This window comes from Poecilia mexicana, unplaced genomic scaffold, assembly GCF_051168715.1.
Source record: "Poecilia mexicana isolate PSO_F unplaced genomic scaffold, ASM5116871v1 scaffold_15, whole genome shotgun sequence".
Classification (NCBI taxonomy): Eukaryota; Metazoa; Chordata; class Actinopteri; order Cyprinodontiformes; family Poeciliidae; genus Poecilia; species Poecilia mexicana.
In genome coordinates, this window is record NW_028263384.1 from 16,657,541 (window position 1) to 16,678,068 (window position 20,528).

Genomic DNA, 20,528 nt, shown 5'->3' on the forward strand with positions numbered 1-20,528 from the left:
TACATCAGAGCAAGGATCAAATGTTTAGTAGAAGTTTATGGGCTCCCTGGCTGTGCAAAACCAAACCAATAATTTTATACAACCAGTGAGAACCATCTCTAGCACTGGATCTGTGAAGGTCCAGAATCATTATGGTGGAAAAAGAAAAAAACCCCTCATCCTTAATTTTGATTTTGGTTGATTTGTGTCGGTGTTTCAATGAGTGCAGGCTAAAATGCCAAATCTAATTAAAGCTATTTCAAACTCTTTTGCCTTTCTCCAAACACTCATGGTTGTGGTTAGAGTTAATGTTCACATTAGGGGTTAGGAGTATCACTCTGTGCTTTCTTGTCCCACACACAAATAGAAGCATTTTCTCTACTAAATGAATTTAATTGATGGGAAAAACAGCTAAAGGTCTTGTGCACTTTGGTATGCTTAGCACGAGCATCTTACTTCACTGAAAAAGATAAAAAAGAAACACCACTGAATTTAATTTAAAAAACGTTTGTGTATAAACAACCAATTGTTTGGTATTGTCTGGTATTATTGTTGAAATTCCTTAGCAAACAATAAGAAATAATGCTTTTCTGATGTTTGTTGAAGTCTTGACAAGAAGTTTCACATAGTCAAAGTGAGTAAAACACATCTGTTTGCATGAACTAAGTCAGTTACAATATGTTATATTACACTCATTCCAACTTTTGCTAGTTATCAAACAACGCACTAAAGTTCAAGTCAATATTTAAATTAGTAAAATATTTTCTGTCTATCGAAACCTATCAGGTGGCATCGAGTCACTGAGTTGCAGCATTTAGTCCTCATGTGGATAGTGTTATTATGTCATTGACTTTGCACCAAGCCCTCATATTGAGCATGCATGTAGCACTGTACCAGTGGAGAGGAAAAACTCCCCTTAAACAAGAAGAAATCTCCAGCAGAACCAGAACCCGACTCATAATTAGACTGATTCTACCAGACTGAAAGCAAAGGTCGTGGACAGGAAAGTCTCAGTCTTTGTTGGCCTTTAATGATGTAGTTGATTTGTTATTTTTTTGGGGTAGGAATTAAAAAGTAAAAACTGAGTTCAAAAGTTTGATTTTATTCCACATTTTCCACTTATTGACAAAGGATTAAACATGTCTGGTAAGCTTCCTCCTGTTCATAATGCTAGGCATTTTTAGAAAATAAAAAAAAAATAAACAAAGCTACATAATTTTGAGAGCAGCCACGCTCAAAATATTCTTCTTTTGTGTTTCTCTCGAGTAATGATTGCTGACATTGCTGTAGCCTCCTGGCCTAACAACATTTCATCTTTATATTTTAATTTCTACCTAAAATTCTCCTTTGAGCATTTTGAAGTAGTGTCTGTACCTCCTGATTAATAATTAAAGACCAGAAAAGCACAGTAACAGATCTAAAAACCTAAACTCTGAAGTTTTACTGTTATTGATGTGCAGCACCTTAAAAAATGGCTAACAGAGAAAAAGTGGCGGAAACACAAATTCACATTTAAACACTGAGCAGGATGGATCCCTCAGATCCTCCTGCAACCAGGAAGGAAAAGTTCAACTTACAGCTGTACCCAAGTTACTTCTTTTGAAACGTGCTGAATAAGCGTGTTGGCTGTATGACCGTGAATGAACGAGTTTATGAACTGCGACGAATAAACACGTGCGGTCATGCATGCAAATCCACATGTGTGGAGAGAACATGAAAGAGAGACTGCAGTCCCTGACAGACTGAGCTGAGAGATAAAATGGACATATAGAAAATAAACATCAAAGTTGTTGGTTTTTTTTAATAAATCTGAGGATGGCATTTTTGCAAAAATAAAATCACACAAAAATAGCACAATAAGGATGCAAAACGATCAATTTGTATTTCAGGTTGCAGCCAGGTTGAAATTGTTTTGTTAAGTTCTCCGGGTTTTCCAAAAGGAGGCCATTTGGAGCCCATGGCAGGATTTGAGTGGCATTTCTTTTTAGGGGGCAAAGTCAGGATTTCTTTTCACCCAGAGAAACCAAGTGGCACGACTTCAAAGCTTATCCAGGGACTTCAAAGCTCCCAACATCCAGGACCCGACAGAGACTCACAGTGACATAGTGGTAAGATAATGCAATCAAAGTTGAGCAAATATCGTGCACAACTTAGAAGTAAGGCAGTAAGATAAACACTAACATGGTTATTTTAAAACTCAGGTGAAGGTGCATTGAACAGAGCACTAAAACTTTCTCACATTTAATGCAGTAAAACTTCACACATCAATCTATCTTTATTTTATTTTGACAGAACAATCAATTACTGAAGTATACTTGTATAGCACAATTCAGCGACAAGGCAGTTCAAAGTGCTTTATACATCATGAAAACACAAAAATACAGTCATAGAATAAACAGTCAACAACTGAGACATCACCACCAGGTGTAGAGTTGAGCAGTGGTAGTTTTCTGTCACAAATAAAGTTATTAATGTCCTCTACAAGCCATTTATGGGACATGATATGTCCTCTACATGTTGTTCAACTTTACAATAACTCAATACTTTGACGATGTATGATGCATGTAGTATGATGTTAAAGGGGTATGAAAATATTTTCAAGGCGTTGTAGGTATTTTGACATAACACAAGGGACAAAGAGTGACTTATCCACCGTCTGCTGTTTACAGAATTAATTTGTATTTAATCAACTTGGAGGAATTTACAAGAAAAAAAGAGTTTCTGTGCTCAAGAAGAGATGAAGTCAAACTACTGGCTAAATGAATTTTAACCATCTTAAGTAGTCCATGTTAAGATATTGGCAGCGCCTCTTACATATAATTCACAAATGTCCCCTACTTCCTTGACTTGCTGCTGTCCCACACATTTATGTAATCAAAAGAATAGAAAAGGATGTGAATCTGTGCCCTTAGCTCACTTCCATTGTCCTACTTGCATATTTGGAGAGGATTTTTGTAGAGGAGAAGCTCACACTGGCCGACACTTGTGACTAGATTTTCCTTATCTTTCCCTTAAGTGGCTGCTCTACCAACATATTTATTTAGACTGTGAATATGAGTGGCATCCATAGATAAGGAAAAGGATTACTTTATCACTGCAGTAAGCAGCAACAAAACTACAGAAATCACAATTCAAGTGATGTTTGAAGTAACTCCGCTCCAACGGAGCATTTTATTTTATTCTTTTTACCTTTGTCCTGGTGCGAAACATCAAATTGATCCTGAAGCTTTGTCTTTATTCCAAGGTTAAAACTATTTTTTCAAGGAAATGAATGCAAATGGAAGAAACCAGAATACTTTCTTTCTCTGCTGTGTTGTTCATCTTTAATGCTCGCCTTCCCATTGCAGCTTATTTTGACCTTGCACGTCAACAACCATGCAACCACACATGGCAAAATCGTTCACATAAAACGCAGCTGTGTGAAAGTTTACGAGGACATCAAAACTGAAAATATATATTTTTATCCAAACTGAATATTTACTTTATGGAAGCAGAACGGGAATGAGTCCTCTCGCATGATGCTGTGCATATTTGAAAGACCTAATGACATGCGACTCCTCAAAAGGTACCTTTCCAAGAGAAACGTGCGTACTCTTCAGCTGGGTCATCTCTTGTGTAATAAAACCTTTGCTAGCTGGTCCACTAAGAGCTGGAGGATCTGAGCAGGTTAACCTCATTACCAGGATGTGGGTTAGTGAGTTTACAGCCTTAAAGCCACAGTTGCACGTCCACGGGTTATCTCCACTAATCCTCATTATGACCCTCAGAATAATGCATCTGACAATCATGGCAGGTCAAATGTCAGCAAGCAGACACAGATGTTGCCATAGCAACTGTAAGGACTCCAGACCTTCGCTACTATCTATTAAAGGAGGGGGAAGAGGGCTTCAGAGCAGCCAGGACAAACAGCTCTTACTTTGCAATAAGCTTTTGCCATTTGCGAACAATGAGTAAGTTGATGTTGCTGTGAGGTAAAAAATATTTACCATAGTACAAATACACAGCTGTGCGCAAGGATAACCTTCAATTACAGACGCAACTTTAAATACCTGTTACAAACCTGAGTGCAGCAGAGTGCATGTCCTCGCAATAAGAGCCTCCTGACAAGAGTGTTTTCCTGACACACCTGATATCTCTGCTGGACCACTCCTCTAGCTATAATGCACCACTGCAACAAGAGCAGGAGGGTAGAAACTGCGACAGATAAGTGGCTTCGCAAGAGAAGCTGGATTGAGCTTTCATGCTAGGTTGAGGCATCCAAGTTATGTTTTTAAATATAACCTGGAGGATGAAAGAATTTGTCCTAAAACAAATTCATTCATTTGTAATCAATTCACTAAAAAAGTGGAAATACATAATAGATGCACAAGGGTAAACATTTTGATTATCATAGTAATTTACACTTTTCATTAAATATAAGAAGCAAGTGAACAAAAATAAATAAATAAATAAATAAACAGAAACTGTAATTTTTGAGAGAGCTGACTGTGAGTCTGTACAAACTGAGTCAGCTTAAGTAGCCTACAGCTCCAAACATGTCAGGACTGTTTTACTCAGATACGCTAACAGCAGCCTTTGGTACTCTGGGACTTGAAGTATCCTGTTTCTATAAGTGTGGAAATGTGTGTTTAGGGACGGATCCTAATCTTGTCCTTGCCGATAAAAAGACAAGCCCGCCAGTAAGGATCAAAGTAGAAAATAAAAAGATATTTACAAAACAGAAAAATATTTTCCCTCAAAAACAGAATTTCCTAGTAAGCCACACTCTTCGCTCTGAGATCTAAATTGTGTTTTGCAAGTATTTTGAGCCTGCATTTAATATTTCATGACCCGGTGGCAAAGCTATACAGTGGTAAAACCAGTAACAGGATCTACATGCCCCTACATGAAGTCTTCTTTGGCCTCTGCACCTTTATGAAGCTTCAAACATTCACTGGAAGGGTGTGTGAGCTTGATGAGCAGGACCGGCCGGTGAGTAAGTCGACAGATTTACTCTCACTAATGCACCTTAAGTGAACTCACACACACACAAGGTACCTGTATAGGCGTACAGTTAACCTTGCTCGACCTGCTTTCTGAGTAGGCTTTGGTGAAAGATGGAGTTTGAGATCAGTTCTACAGTGTGCAGACGGAGAGGCCGACTGTGGGAGCTGGCAGCTCTTGAAGCAGGCTCCACCCCTGCAGAAGTGCAGAACCAAACAAAAACCAGTTTTTTTTTTTTTAAGGCCACAGACACAGACCTTCCTGTGTGTAAACACAGGCTAATGTGATGTCAGTCAGGGCAAAACAACAACTGGCTGTGCAGCCCGAATCAGACTGGATCAGCAGTTCAGCGTGACTCTGTGTGAGGGCCCTTTAACGGCAACATGCACACTAACACCGCTGCACGAATGTGCTGCATTAAAAGTCACAACCAGATTAGTGTGTCACTGAATCAGTAGATTACGCACACAAACCGATCCCACAAATCAGAGCAATCCATAGAACATGCCAGCAAATCTCAGGATCACCATTCCTTCCCAAACCCAACCCCCCGTCTTACTCTGACAGCATGGACAAAGGTCCCCACGAACAAAAAAAGGTAGCAGTTATATAATCAGCCCTAATCTGCTACTGTCATGGCTACAACTCTTATGACTCAGTAGGTCCACGTGTACACGCTTGTATACAGCTTACACGTGGACTTTCACACTCAAACACACCTCTTAGAGATGCACAATGAACTGTGCGCATACTCGTTTCGAGGTTAGTTACTCTGAGTTTTCAATAAAGTTTCTGTCGTCCCATTTGTAAGATTCTACACGTAGGCTGCGTTTATACTGATGTATTTCTTTTCTGCTCTGTTGAAAAAAAAATATTGTGAACTCTGACTTATTAAAAGTGAAAACAATAAATCGTGGACAATTTTGTTGCTCTTAAGGTAAAATATGATCAATGAACCTTGAAAAAATATGACAAGCAAACACTGGACTTTAAATTTTCCTGTAACCAACCAGTCAGAAAAAAAAAAAAAAACGTCGTTATATCATAATTTTGTGGTGACAAGTGGCTGTCAGTGATATTGGATGCATTGTTGAGTGAGTGTCTTTTTGGTTTGTAACGCACCATCTGGACTGTTTGGGTGTTTGACTGACTGACTGATTGATGTGTTTTTCAGCCAACTCAACATCCTGAACTGGCACCGGGTTAGTCAGACAGAAAGAGAGAGAGAGAGAAAACTCAAAAGGGTTTTTCACTTTTGCGTATTGATCCACAAGAAAGGCAACAGTGGTGTGAGAAATGATTTAAAACGCAACTAGTAATGTTTTTAACGTAGGCAGCGCCGATCTGCAAGAATGGAGACAGTGGTGCAAGAATGATTTAAAACGCAACTAGTAATGTTTTTAACCCTCTATGGCATGACTTTTTATTTTTTGGGGGAAAAAATATTTTCCTGCATTCTTTTGGGAGCTTGGTGGCCCCTGATTACATATCAATCATAAAATCGGACCCTGACACCTCCCGGAACCGGATTTGGGTTTGCTGCCTCAGGGCAACATTGCGCTACAAGGGGTCTAAAACGCCAAGTTTTCTACAGTGATTATGAGAAATGAAATACAACTTAAAAACAAAGAATTTATTCATATAAAAACTTTTCTTTAACAAAAATAAGTCAGGCATGGTTCCAATTCACCAAATATAAAATAAACAACTGTCATTAATGAATGATATATTTAAGCAAATTACTAAAACGAGCATTTGTGTGTTTGTACATATGTAATGTTTGGCAGAGCTAGAATCACTCAGGATGTTGAAATCAGTCTTTTTCCCTATTATATGTTAAACATCAGGAAGGAATTGCTTGCTGATGTGAAAGAGTGTATCACATTTTTGGCACTTCATTATTGGCGTACCTGGGACTCACCATCTGTTTATCTGATTATCTATGGGTTGTAGCAACCAGATTCACATCAGTGACAGGACTTAGGGCTGCAGGTTCTTTTTTTAAGAGTTTGTAGATCTGATTCTTTGTTAGAATTTGAGCCAAGCAAAGGACAACATTTCCACCAGCTCCCATATCTGGTAGATTTGGTGGCTGCACGGCTCGCCCTGTATAGGTTGTAAGGAACACCATCTGCACCAGTCATACAAAGTACCCTGCAGACCCATATTTTTGGGTTTGGCAGGTATTGCTTCAGTCTTTGCCTGCCTTTGAATGGGGCCATTTGTTCATTGATGACCAGTTTATCACTCCTTGGGACTGAAGTCATAATAAACAAACAATGAAATAATGGTTATACAGTGGATCCTCATGTTTTCATCAGGAATGACCTCAACTTAGGAACCATGCACCTTTTGTCCATGAAATGATCTTGCATCCATCTCCTGTTGCTGTTAGTCAGTAATAAAGTAAAAAAAATTGACTGTGATAATTATTTTGTAATCAACTGCATATCATCACATTAGAATGAGGCAACAAACAAATAAACACCATTTTAGCATATAAATTATAAAAAAATATTGTCTTGAAATGATCTACCATGCTTCTTTACATACTCACAGATATGAAAATATTTTTAGTTAGAGTGACCCAAATTTAAACATGAAGAAAAGTGATGTATAGCTTACAAGTAGGAGGCAAGGTGTAGCATGCACCTCTGCTTCATAACAAGGACTGCTCCTCTTCTAAGTAAAAGGTCATATGAACCTCAATACCTCTTTTATTTGGACAAAAATATGTCTGGAGGTATTTTAAATCATCAACCCCCAAAAATAAAATAAAGGAGCAACGTGAGGTACAGAAATGTGGTTTGTTGCCCGAGGGCAACGCCATGCCATAGCGTCGATCTACAAGAAAGGAGACAGTGGTGCAAGAAATGATTTAAAACGCAACTAGTAGTGTTTTTAACGTAGGCAGCGCCGATCTGCAAGAACGGAGACAGTGGTCAAAGAAATGACTGAAAACGAAAATGCTGCTGTGTTTAATATAGACAGTGCAATGCTGAGTAATTTACCTACAACTGCTTCCTTTCCTGGAAATCACAGTCTTCTTTTCACAGTAAGTAGGCTGTGTGTTATTGCTAAGGCAAGTTAAGATGCCAAATAAAGTCATTTCTTCTGACCAATGAGAATGTAAAAGTAGTATTTACTATCCCTATCACGTAAGTTATTCTGGTTAGTTAAGGAAAATACAGCTAAATATTAACGACCTAAAAAAATAGGGTCCTCCACTCTATTGGCCAAAGTAGGCACTTTTGCTAAATTTCATTTACTTCTGAACTATGCAGTCGGATCTGAGACATCAAGCTGAACAGAACCGTTTTCTGGTTGCAGCTTGAAAATCCCTTCTGGAATTCTGGTTTTAGTCGACCTTCCTGTTTATTTCTACAGTTTCAAACTCTGACATTTTTTGTTCAAACACACACTGTAAATTGGACAAAGATGTTTTTCTCCTTTACTTTTTTGTGACAAAACAAAACAAACAGAAAAGCTCCAACTAACTGCTACTGTAATTCTGTATTAGTATGACAGTAGAGTGGTACCTAAAAAATTTTATTTATTCATTAAAGTGTTACCATAACGACTTTGATAGTCACCGCATTAGATGGTGTCTACATGCCAAATCTTTGCTTAAGAATGATGTCAGAGAAAAACATTTCAGTCACAAATGTGTGGAGTTTGCTAAGACTTTAGCTGGAACTGTTTTGGTCAAATGACAAATTAGTTTTTTTTTCTTTTTACTCCATAAATCAGCAAAATGACTGACCCAGAGAAACAGAAACGTATTCTACAGTAAGAGCAGATACGTGTACACAAACTGGAAAACATGCCAGTAAAACAAGGTAGAATTACTTGGCATGCAAGGTGACATAGAGGGATACAGGGAGAAATTGGCTTGTTTATGGGTAGGAATATGCATCACTGTGTGATTATGCCAGTGGAATTCAATGCTTCTCATATATCTTGAAGAGATCTGCATTAGGTCCTTATTCAAGCGACAACAGACAGTTCAGAGACATAGCAACCTACAGCATGGAAGCAATGGCATTAAGAACTATATTCAGCAGTAAGACGTAAAATAAGTCCTGAAGCAGATGGCCACAAAGCCCTGATCTCATCAAGACTGTCAACCTTAAAAGCCTGAAACATCCGAGAGGCAGACTAAATCCAAAACACAAATGCTGCTCATAAATTGAGGGGAGACTCACTTTAAGATTGAACTCTTTATATAATTTATCTACAACAGCTTTGAGTGGCTTCGTCTTCGGAGGCTTTATTATCTGTCCTCACACATTGCTGAAAGTTGCTCTCCTGATTGCAACACTGAGGACACACACAAACACACTCATTCACGTAGGCATGTGAAACAGGGCTGTTCTTTAAACATGTGCTAAACTGCCGGCAGTCATGTGCCAGTGGCTTCCCGTCCAACAGTCGGATCTCTATCCTCCAAACACACATGTGCACAGGCAATACTTCCCCTTTCTCTCAGTGACGAGCTATAACATTTAACAGGAAAACACCACAAAGCTCACCATTTGATAGCACCGACTGAGAAGTTTATTTATCTGAAAGTGAAAGCTTCTGTTTCAACTGTTTGTTTCTAGTAACTCTCAATCATCGCTTTTATCAGTGGGCAGGAAACCTCAGAGATCACAAGAATCGATGCCACAGGGCAGAAACCGCCTCCGATCAGCTGTCCGCAGAAGATCTGCGTTAATTCATTTTATTCCTAACGTAAAATCCATTGTCTGACCAAAGTTTGTTATTCACGTGGGGTAGCAAAGAATTTTACACGTCTTACCTGTGCGTCACGTTGACTTATTACAGATGAAGATCTTCTCCTCTTCAGCTCCACACACTTCCTAAGCTTGCAGATCTGATGGCCGGTCCTGCGATTGAGGCAGCAGCTGCACTGGCCGCAGTTAATCTTCCTGCGGCATGGCTCGCACGCCCCACACCTGCTGCGCTTCTTCCTCTCCTTCCTTTCTGATGTCAGAGTCGGGCAGGTGAGCGAGCCCGTCCCTTCTGGCCCCCAGGATCCAGGCAGAGCGGAGAAGCTGGCATCGCCGCACCCGGTCTCTGACTCAGTGTCAAAGGAAAACGAGGAACGAGTGCTTTCCGAGCAGCAGGACAAAGTGGAGCTGCTGTCTACGGAGGAAGTCGAGATCTTTGGCACAGGATCATCCTCTGGCATTGCTGCCCGAGTGCCATCCACAACAAAGTTTGGTTCATGCTTTCCTGTGGAGGGTTTGGTGTTTGCCTCGGTAAGTAGCATAAAGGAGGGAAAGGGCTTCTCTTTTTGTGGCTCTTTATATATTTCACCTTCATCTTTGGTCTTGCCTGGTGTGCAAGCTTGCTTCTCTACCCCAGCAACAGGCGTTTCTCTTAGATCAGACTTCCCTAGACTTCTTGGCTGCAGAGAGTCCCGACAGATGATAACCGGAGTACTTCTAGTCACTATAACAGTCTGCACCTTCAGAGCAACATCAGAGTTAGGCGAAGACCCTGCGAGTTGAGGCTTAGCACCATGAACGGTTGGTCGAAGATCTGCCTTTGCCTGGTTCACAACCTCCAGCTCACACAAATCTGAGGTGGAGAGAGCTTTGGTGGGATATGAGGTAGCTGCATTGGAGAATACACGCACAGGTGACTCTGACTGTGCCGTCAGTGGGTTACAATGAATCGGATCTGGGTTTTGACATGTTGGAGTGTTGGTTTGGGTGTCTTTTTCCCAAATGTCTTCACTCTCACTACTTCCCAGCTTCACAGCAATTTCTTCCTTCACTGTCATTGTCTCGTCTTGTCTCTCAACCTCCGTCTCTGCTTCCAAACTCTCAACATCTCTCTCTATGACAACCAGCGGCTTCTCATCTGTCCTACTCGCTTCCATGGCCAGCTCTTCGCCCTCCTCTTGTTGGACAGCGCCCCCATCATCTTGCTTACCACTGCTGTCAAGATGATCAAGCTCATTACCATGGACAGATGAAGTGTCATTTTTCTCACTGCTGCCCTGTGCCCCCGGGGAGCCGCTGCCTGTTAATTCTGACGACCCAGAGGTGTGATCTCCACTCCCGTCACCTACCCGTCCATCACTGTTGTCACAAGCTGTGACCTCAGTAGCTGCCTTCGAGTCCCCTTCACTGTTATTGCTGAAAGACTTTTCATCTTCAGTTATAAGGCTGTCACAGCTGTGCTGCAAATCGCCTCCACGTGTGTCAGTTTCAAGAGAGCTGCCCTCTATGGCATCGTTAGACTCAAGACCTGCCGCAGCTTCAACACCAGCCTCATGATGCATTCTGGGGGGTTCTTTGTTGTCTGGTTTCTCATTTTTTCCATCAGGAGGAGAATTGTTGATGCTGATGCTTGGGGGCTTGTTACTTGTGTTTTGTTGCCGGGATGCAGCTCTTCTCTGACTGCTCCCCCTCCTGCTGTTTTTCCCTCCTGTGAACGCTTTCGGAGACTGGCAGGGAGCAACAGACACTTGCGTTCCCCGTTGGGACTTCCTCGGCCTGAGGGGGTTTTCGGGCACACTGCTCGACCGTCTAAGTCTAGTAGATCCCGTTACATTTCCGGCATGGCTACCTCTGCCAGGGGACCTCCCGGGATTCTTCCCGCTTCCACGAGGACTCCAGCCTGATTTGGCCCGGTTGTTTCTCGAAGTTGACCGTGTGGATTCTGCTGGTGTTTTCTGTGTATTACAGGTTTGGCCCCTGGTGCTGGTCCCTCTCTGGGCTTTTTTTCTCTGAGCAGGTGTGTGTCTCCTGGTTGGCTTGGTAGGTGCAGGCATGGCTGAGGGTGTAAAGGAGAGGACCTTTGGCAGCCAGCATGGGAGCCAGGTAATTGTTTATCTCTCGCTCAGAAAAAAAAATAAAAAAATTTTAAACCCTTCTTCTATTATGATTTATCCTCGAATTGTAAATTATAATGAATGTTAGCTGGCAGTTGCAGAGCATCACCTATAAAGACAGAATGGACAAACAAATAAGAATATAGCCACACAAAGTTTAAATGCTATAAAATTGAAATAACTTCTTACAGATCAGTTGTTTAAATCCAACTGTATTCGTTTTTACTTTTGCCCCTCCTAAAATAGCCACTCCGATGTGCATGTGCCGAGGGGCTGATGTCAATAAAGCCGTAAACAGAAAAAAAAGACGAGAAATAATCAGACGAAGTCCATAAAACAAACATGGAGAGGCTTTAACATTTTAAAGGGCAGGCCCGTCGAGGAGAGAGGGCTCTGTCCGGAGGTCGGATCCTGTTTTCGTCTTCCTGGCTGGCGGAAGAGGGGGTTATTACTGTGTAAAAACCGCCCTCAGCGTCGCTCTTTATTATTATTTTGCACTTGACCGCTGTCATTTAAATAACACGAAGCACTGCGCGTCTGGAAACCTCGCTTTGCCAAAGCCCTTACTACTTTGACCCGAGTGGGTTTTTATTTACACGTTTACAGACCGAAATGCTTTACATACCGCAGAAAGAGAGAGAGAGGGAGAGACAGTTGCACTGCCTGGACCGCTAATAATACTCCGCTCCAGCGAGACGGCGAGACCTTGTATTGGTTTCCCTCCTCGGTAAATATAGACCGCTGCTCAGTTCAATCCTCTCCCGGGGGTGACACATGGACATGATACCAGTACCGACGAGCCGGGGACGGGCACCGAACAGAACCGCCGCTTTTCCAGCCGTGCTACCGTGTAAAAGTCTTCGCGGAGCACGACGCTACGTTGAAATGTAAATCCCTCTTCTGTCAATCCATTCAGGGCAGCCCCGCTCACTCTCCCTCCACCAGACGCAGCCCACGGTCTCTGAGCTGGCCGAGAGCTCTTTGTGAGGACTGGAAAACCCGAAATGGAGTACAGACACGTGAACGCAGCAGGACTGTGTCAAAAGTAACGGGTCAATCAAATAACCTCGCAAAGTTTTAGAAACATTTTTTTTTTACTCATTATGTGTCAGTTTATTACACAGCTAGTAAAAAGTTTTTTTTTGTCTTGCCCTTCACAATTACAGCTTATCGCATAAAATGTCAGTAGATCCGTTGGAGTTTGTAGTTTAAATAGATTTATTACAAATAGCCTACGTAAAATACTGTACATTAAGTGCAAATTTACGTCATAAAAAATTAATAAAGGACCGACATGTTTGTCATATAGTAGTACAATTGAACTGAGATGTAGTATTGTTATAAGGTCAGCAGACTCACAATTCCAACACGTGTTTGCTAATTGCTGCTGCCACTAGTTTTGAGGAGCTTGGGGGAGACTGCGGCTCCAAGGAGGAGATTTGCGAGATCAAGCGTTTAGGCACCCCAGATGGCTGCCATGAGATTCAAGGATTCCTCAAACATGTATAAAAGAATCAAAGCCGTAAACAGAAAAAACACTCCAGGTATGTTTTTGATGAAGAAATAACATTATAACATTAGAACACAATGGCTCAAAATGAGTTGATTTTACATAATACTCCCCCTTTAAATATTTATAGCTTCCTCAGATTCAAATAATTATGCAACGGAGTAGGATGATGAATGAAATGTGCAGGGACATTTGTAAATAACAAATAACAATAAACTATTTACAAGAATTGGAAAAACCTGTGCAACCAATATGGATGTAATATTAAATTAGGAAAAACTCTGCAAATAATAAAAGCAAGGATGTAAACACTTGCTGAGTTTAAGTTTGTTGGGATCTGTGGTTGTCAGCTGTTTGGAGGAAGGAGCTGCGGTAACGTTCCTTTGTGCACTGATGATGCAGCAGTTTGTCACTTTCCACTTTAGTAACAGCTCCTTGTATGGAGTGGAAGACACTGTTAGCCCTGATGAGTTTATCTAACCGCTTCTGTTCAGTTTTAGATAAACTCCTGCTTCAACAGACAACACCAGATGACCAATGTGGCTACTGAGTCCACAAGGATTTTCAGGAGATCCCCTGCACTCCAAACGACATCAGTCCTTTCACTTGATGTTCTGTGTCAGTTTGGTGGGTTCTGTGCCTGCAACAGTCTGCAACCAGCTCAAATGGTTGATTGGTTTCTAGAGTTTCACAAGAAGGAGGAAATGACAGTCAGTTGCATGATCATAAAATGATTTTTAGGGGAGCTTGCTGAAAGAGCCAGAATTATTGATACTCTAAAATTAAGACATAATCAAGTCAGTGTTATTGATAGCAGAGCAAATAGTCAATAGGATATGATTCAAATTGGACAAAAATAAAATCCTCCACCTTGCGAAATGTGTCAGCTACTGGAACGTGATTCATTCAATTGGTTTAAAAAAAAAAGAATTTTAAAAAAGCTACTTTAAAAACGGAAGGGTGAACATTGCTTTTGTTTTGACTTGAGTCACAGTTTTACATATTTTTGTTACAAATAGAAAATCTGCTTATGTAAAATCTGATTTGAAAGTAAAAGGCCATTGATTGCAAGAATTGAAATGTTGTATTACAAAACCACGAGATATCAAGATATTTTTTTTGTCATATTTTTGATTTTTCTGTTTTGTCATACAAAAGACTGCTGAATAAGCATTTTTCTCATAGCCATTATTCTGTATAATTTCAGGTTTTATACTAAATAACTGTACAAAGCAGCAGCTCAAATATTAATCAGATACCTAAGTATTTGGAATACATATCTTGGAAATTAGAAACTTAAAAATTGATAGATTTTTTATTTTTTTTTTTACATTTGTTCTGGGAAACATCATTGTTCAAGTAGATATTTACAGATGTGATCGTTTAAATAAAATAGCAATAAATACATTCAAAAGAAATGGTGGGTATTAGTATTACCATGTCATTAAAGACAGCCTGACTCTCCTAGAGCTCACACGGCTCTATGGTCCCTCCCATGTCCGCAACCGGAAACATCATCTTGCGTCAATATCCTGCGACTGTTTATGTCCGGTAGCCCTTAGTCGTCTGAGGGCGAAGGGCACAGATGTTGTAACTCCTCATATTTTGAGACACTATACCGTGTCTCAGTCACATATTTGTCTTACGACGCAATCGTCACAAACCTTTCAGTAGCTCGTAGCCATCTTTATCCCTTATGTCATTTTGTCTCAACGAGTACAGGAGAAGATGGGGGCGGGGGGAAGCTGTGAAGGTGCAGGTTCTTGTTCCACTGAAAAACATCGTTAAACTTCACTATTGATGCTGCTTTGACTGTTTGCTTTCCGATTCCCATTAGTTTGTAAGTATCTTTTTTTATTATTTTCTATTGCAGCTGTCATTTAGTGTTGTCGTTTAGCTGAAGCTCCATGTGGGCGTGGATGCTAATCACCGACAGTGATCTTGCACACATTTCCTATAACCAGTGTGACCTGTGTTTCGGTCTGTGAAAACAGCCTCCACAGTTGGTCAAAGATGAATGAAATAATTCAGGAAGATCTAGTTTCGCTTAAGTTTCATTTCATATGTTGCGATAGGTTTGTTATTTCTGGATTAAGGTAATTTTGCAGTTTTGACATGTGCTTTATGGCTCGTCTAGATCCAATAGTTTATATTTCACAGTGTTTTCACTAAACTTGACAGGCATGGATGTGTCAGATTCCTGAGCCGAGAGGATGACATCGGAGGCTGCTGTCTCCACACCCTCCCCTACCAGCAGCAGCAGTACACCTGCTAAAAGAGATTACTACTGGCTTCGCTCCTTTGTGGCTGGAGGTATGACATGATGCATCAGCTTACTAATCATGTTCAGGGCAGTTTTGGGAGGGTTCAATCTTATACAAAATGGTATCATTTGTATAAATCACTTCCTATATTGCTTTATTGCCCTTTCATACAAAAAAACCAAAACAAACTAATATAATACAGGAATGGGTATTCATTTGTAAAACTATATCAGATACTGTAAAATTAGAATAGCACTGAAGATGATGAGCCTGTCCTGCTACCAGAGTATAGTGATTATCCCAAGCTTATGCATCCAAAAGGTTAAAGGGGGGAGGGGAGTAGATCCATGTATTCTAGGCAGATTGACCTAGTTAATCAGATGAAAAAGTTCCAGTTTCATACATAGTTGTCGAAATGATTACAAATGCAATGATTAAAAAGAAGAGTGTGGTAACTAGTAATAATTAAACAACTGAAAACTGTAACCAAAACAATCAGTTATATAATAAATTTAATGACAGCTGGTTAAAGAGTTCTCCCCTTTGACATGCTGGTAACCAAATTCTTTGACCCTATGGAATATTATTTTTTTTTCTCCCTTTTTTTTTCATAAATAAGGATAGCCAGTACACAGGATAGTGATGTTCAGTGGCTAGCTTTTCATCATGCACGTACACATTGACCTGAATTTGATTCTCACTTGAATTAAAATACCACAATGTCACAGAAAAAAAAAAAATAAACAACTGAAAACTTAAACAGCTGACAGGGTGGTATTCTGCACAAGCTGCAATTGAGACGTTTGTATTTTCATGCATGAAGCCTGACATTCTGTTTACATGTTCATGTATGAGTATTGTTCTGTTTACAGGTGTAGCAGGATGCTGCGCGAAGACTACCATCGCCCCCCTAGACAGAGTCAAAATTCTTCTTCAGGGCCAGAACCCCCATTACAAACATCTCGGTAAAATACCGACTAACTGCCAAACAAGCAAATTAACTCTTTAACAAGTTAGTTTATCACCAGAGTGAATCTTGTGAATTTTCTCTGTAGGGGTGTTTTCCACTTTCATGGCTGTGCCAAAGAAAGAAGGCGTCCTGGGCCTGTACAGGGGCAACGGTGCGATGATGGTCAGGATATTTCCTTACGGAGCCATTCAGTTTATGGCCTTTGACAAATATAAAAAGGTAAAGTGAGTATTTTATCATTAATTCTCTAGTCCAACATTATGTTTTATGTTTATGAATGCGTTTCCCGTGTAGGCATTATTTTTGATGCATTATTGTTGACGATCTCTTCATAGCTGCTGAATAAACGGATTGGGATCTCTGGACACATCCATCGCCTCATGGCAGGATCTATGGCAGGTACAGATAGACCTCTTATCACGATGCCCCAAGCTTTACTGGCACAGATAGTGTTATTAAACTGGTGTATTTTATTTTATTTTTTACTGTGATCTCATGATCTTTTGCTTATGTGTTTTCAGGCATGACTGCGGTGATATGCACCTACCCTCTGGACGTGGTCCGAGCCCGGCTGGCCTTCCAGGTGAAGGGTGATCAACGCTACTCTGGAATTATTGATGTTTTCCGCTCCATTCATCGCAAGGTGATTTACCGTTGATGAACTTTGCTAACTTAAACTAAAATGTTACGTCAGATTGTAAGTTTCTGCTTACTCTCTGTTTACCTGTTAACTCCTTTCCACAGGAGGGCGCATCTGGATTTTATAGAGGCCTGACTCCAACTCTTGTTGGAATGGCGCCTTATGCAGGTGAGTTTTGGTGCCTTGATTTTGTTGTTCAAAGGTGCTTGCAGAAATGTCCTCCACGTGTTTAGCCAGTCTCTTATTTCTCTCTGCATCCTCCAAGGGCTCTCCTTCTTTACCTTTGGCACCCTGAAGAGTCAAGGCTTAAAGCACTTCCCGGAGCAGCTGGGCCGCCCCTCGTCAGACAACCCGGACGTGCTCGTTCTGAAAACCCACATCAACCTGCTCTGTGGAGGCGTTGCTGGTGCCTTCGCTCAGACTGTCTCGTAAGTGCTTTCCTTGACGGACGTGTTGGATTTTTGAGCTCCGACCGAGTCAAACGCGGGTCGGTTTCCGATTTTTAATAACTCAACTTCATCATTTCTGGTTTCTGTGTTGTGACGGGACTTTCCTCACCAGCTACCCCTTGGATGTGGCAAGGAGGAGGATGCAGTTAGGAACTGCGCTTCCTGATTCGGATAAATGTGGGTGAGTATCGCTGCTGGTTTGACTTGTCATAGTTTGGTTTTGCAGTGAGATGATATCATAACTTTTGTTTTGTCTAAATATTTGAATATTTAATCAAGAATATTTTCTTAGAATCTTTCATTCTAAATTTACACTTAAGGGACCCCAAAGGGACATGCAGCTGTAAAAGCTGCAGGAGGTGCTTCCACCGAGTTTTCACTGTTCACTAATGCACTACTTTGTGATGGGCTGTGTAACATCACTGTACGGATTTGCTGGTGACAATTGTCATAAGATGAAAATATGGTCAAGAAGAGGTTTTTAATGCAAAATGTTTCATACAAAATTTTTCTGTTAAAACTTTATTGTTAAGTTTTTCCCAAATAGCTGCTCAGACTACTCGTTATCTGTATGTTTAGTCTTAGGGTTGTTTATTTTTTAAAAAATATATCTTAAATCATATGGCTATCTGACTTACCTAATATCTTGCAGCCTTACTTTGTGCTGGTCCATCACATAAAATCCAAGTGAAATGTGTTAAAATCTGTGGTTGAAACATGATGGGATGTGTGAGGACCAAAATATTTGAGAACTTTTTGTGTTATAAAACAAGCTTAAATCTAAGTAGCACCCCGAGTCGTCAGGCTCCAGCAACATACCATTCATTCCTGGAAAGGTTCACTGAATACTTTTCCAAACACGACTCATTGTTCTCGCTTTTAACTACTTCTCTTTATCAGATTTTCCAGAAACAGCAAAGTTTTATTAGCCTTGAGAACTTTCATTTAATTTTAGAATACATTTTTAAAGACTCCAAATGACGCTCTGCGTACTTGAAATACTTGCTCTCAAAGCAAACAGAAAATTGTCTTCGATTCTGTGTTTTATTTCTTATTTGTGGGTCCCGTTGCGAAAATAACAGTGTTGTTTGTCTTGCATGTGCACAGATCGCCTTTCAAGACTCTGAAGTACGTGTATAACACATACGGTATCAAGAGAGGACTATACCGAGGCCTTTCTCTTAACTACATCCGCTGCGTGCCCTCACAGGCCATGGCCTTCACCACCTACGAGTTCATGAAGCAAGTCCTCCATCTGAACTAGTCTCCTCCTGAGCCTGAACGATCAGATCGTTGACCCGATCAGCTTCCGCGTTTCCCTGACGGAGTTGCCGCTCAATCAGCCAGTTCGCTCGGTATGTCTTATTCTAGTTCAGCTCCCCAAAGAAACCAGGAGAGTCAATAGTAAAGACAAAGGGGAACTATGGAGGCTGTAATTCCCCTTCCATCTGCATCATTACTGAAAACATTTTGGTTTTAAAACATCCTTACGATTTCTTGATCAGTTATGCAAGCAGCGCCAAAGCAGCCCTGGAATGTTTAGCAAACGCAATCACATTTTAATCATTTATCACAAATTAAATCAGTTTAAGCACTTTTTTTTTTCTTTCTGTTGGATGAAAGAATTTGCTTTTGTTCTTTAAATTATTATGAGTGTTTGTCATGGTACAGCTGCTCAATTATATCCTTAGATGTTTTTTTTTCTTTTCTTTTCTTTTGTAAGTTTACCAAGTAGATGTAGCTGCTGCTAAATGGTGACATATACGATTTCTTTGTACACCCTTGAATGAGGGTGTTTTTAGTTTTGTAATGCAGTACATAGGAAAAAAAATTATTTTTCTTTTTTTTGCTTTCTCAGTACAAATCAGCATAAATACTGTTTGTGCGTGCCACATGATGTCTCAAAACGGCCTTCCATTTAATTTTCAGGTCTTAAATGGAGCAATGTTTTGTTTTTGTTTTAAACACTGCTAAACACTGCGTTCATGTTTCTTAACACGCATTTAATGTCAAGAATGAGTCTGTTGTAACTGTGACGATGTCGCTTGATGTACAACCATAATATTTTACAGGGAACTCAGGTTTAAATTGCACTGAAGCTTTTTATTTATTGCTTTAGCGACATGTTGCCACTGGGTGGCAGTATTGAAACAAGATGTAAATGGTTATCCAGCCCTGCGCACTGCAAACCTCAGACATGGACATTACGTGCTTGATTTGGCCTGATCAGACACAACAAAACAAAACTCATTACTGCTGTTAAGTAGCTATTTGCTATTTAATCATTTTAACCCCAGATTTCAGTCAACTGAGATGTTTTTTTTACTAGCTATTATTTTGTAATAATGGCATTTCTTTGAAAAGAAAAGAAGAAATTTACAGCTTGATCTAAATTCGAATGAACCGGAAAACAGACTATTTACCTCTTAACAGCAGTCAGTACCTTAGCAGGTTTTTTTTTTGTTCTTTATTTTGTCTTTAATAATTTTAGGGAGCCCAAATAGGCTTTATATAAGAAAAAAGCTATTGAAGAAACTAAGCTCTTCATTTCCTGAAAACAGGAAATTTCCCAGTTTTCTTTACAGCAAAAGTAATTTGATAAAACATTTCTATACAAAGGACCTCTTCTGTGTTGGACCGTCTTAATCGTTAAAGGCGATCACTGATCGTGTTTATAATTAACTGCAAATGAACAATAAAGCACAGTGCCTTTCTAAAGCATTTATACCCCTTTGTTTTTCCCACATTGTTGCGTCACAACCACAAAACTTTATGTATTTTAGTGAGATTTTATGTCATACAACAACACAAAGTAGTGTGGAAATTTGAAATGCCTCTAGAACGGTGTCATGGTTTTAAGACAAAAGTGTGACAAGAGGAACATGA

At 40.2% G+C, this 20,528-nt stretch overlaps 2 protein-coding genes across 3 annotated transcripts in view; one reads left to right on the forward strand and one right to left on the reverse strand.

The window, feature by feature from the left end:
* Window positions 1-13,047, reverse strand: part of tet1 (tet methylcytosine dioxygenase 1) — a 36,836-nt gene extending 23,789 nt beyond the window's left edge. The window contains exons 1-2 of one of the 2 annotated variants that reach the window (XM_088013198.1): window positions 12,435-13,047; window positions 9,764-11,918 (exon numbers count right to left, since the gene is read on the reverse strand). In XM_088013198.1, the coding sequence (XP_087869324.1) occupies window positions 9,764-11,749 (1,986 nt within the window). In that variant the 5' untranslated portion in view covers window positions 11,750-11,918; window positions 12,435-13,047. Of the gene's footprint in view, window positions 1-9,763; window positions 11,919-11,998 lie in introns of both variants that reach the window. The other variant, XM_088013197.1, reaches the window with a different exon arrangement.
* Window positions 13,048-14,413: 1,366 nt separating this feature from the next.
* Window positions 14,414-20,360, forward strand: slc25a16 (solute carrier family 25 member 16). The gene is made up of 10 exons (XM_014973406.2): window positions 14,414-15,159; window positions 15,501-15,632; window positions 16,456-16,548; window positions 16,639-16,772; window positions 16,889-16,952; window positions 17,075-17,196; window positions 17,298-17,361; window positions 17,459-17,621; window positions 17,755-17,823; window positions 18,750-20,360. The coding sequence occupies exons 2-10, from the start codon at window positions 15,533-15,535 to the stop codon at window positions 18,904-18,906; spliced, it is 966 nt and encodes a 321-aa protein (XP_014828892.1). The 5' UTR covers window positions 14,414-15,159; window positions 15,501-15,532; the 3' UTR covers window positions 18,907-20,360.
* Window positions 20,361-20,528: the final 168 nt, after the last annotated feature.

What these genes read in the sequence shown, in the direction of transcription:
- slc25a16 (XM_014973406.2), top strand. Translation starts at nt 15,533, where the DNA reads ATGACATCGGAGGCTGCTGTCTCCACACCCTCCCCTACCAGCAGCAGC. An exon ending in CATGGCAGGATCTATGGCAG is followed by an intron (nt 16,953 to 17,074) that starts GTACAGATAGAC and finishes ATGTGTTTTCAG; the next exon opens with GCATGACTGCGGTGATATGC. An exon ending in TGGAATGGCGCCTTATGCAG is followed by an intron (nt 17,362 to 17,458) that starts GTGAGTTTTGGT and finishes GCATCCTCCAAG; the next exon opens with GGCTCTCCTTCTTTACCTTT.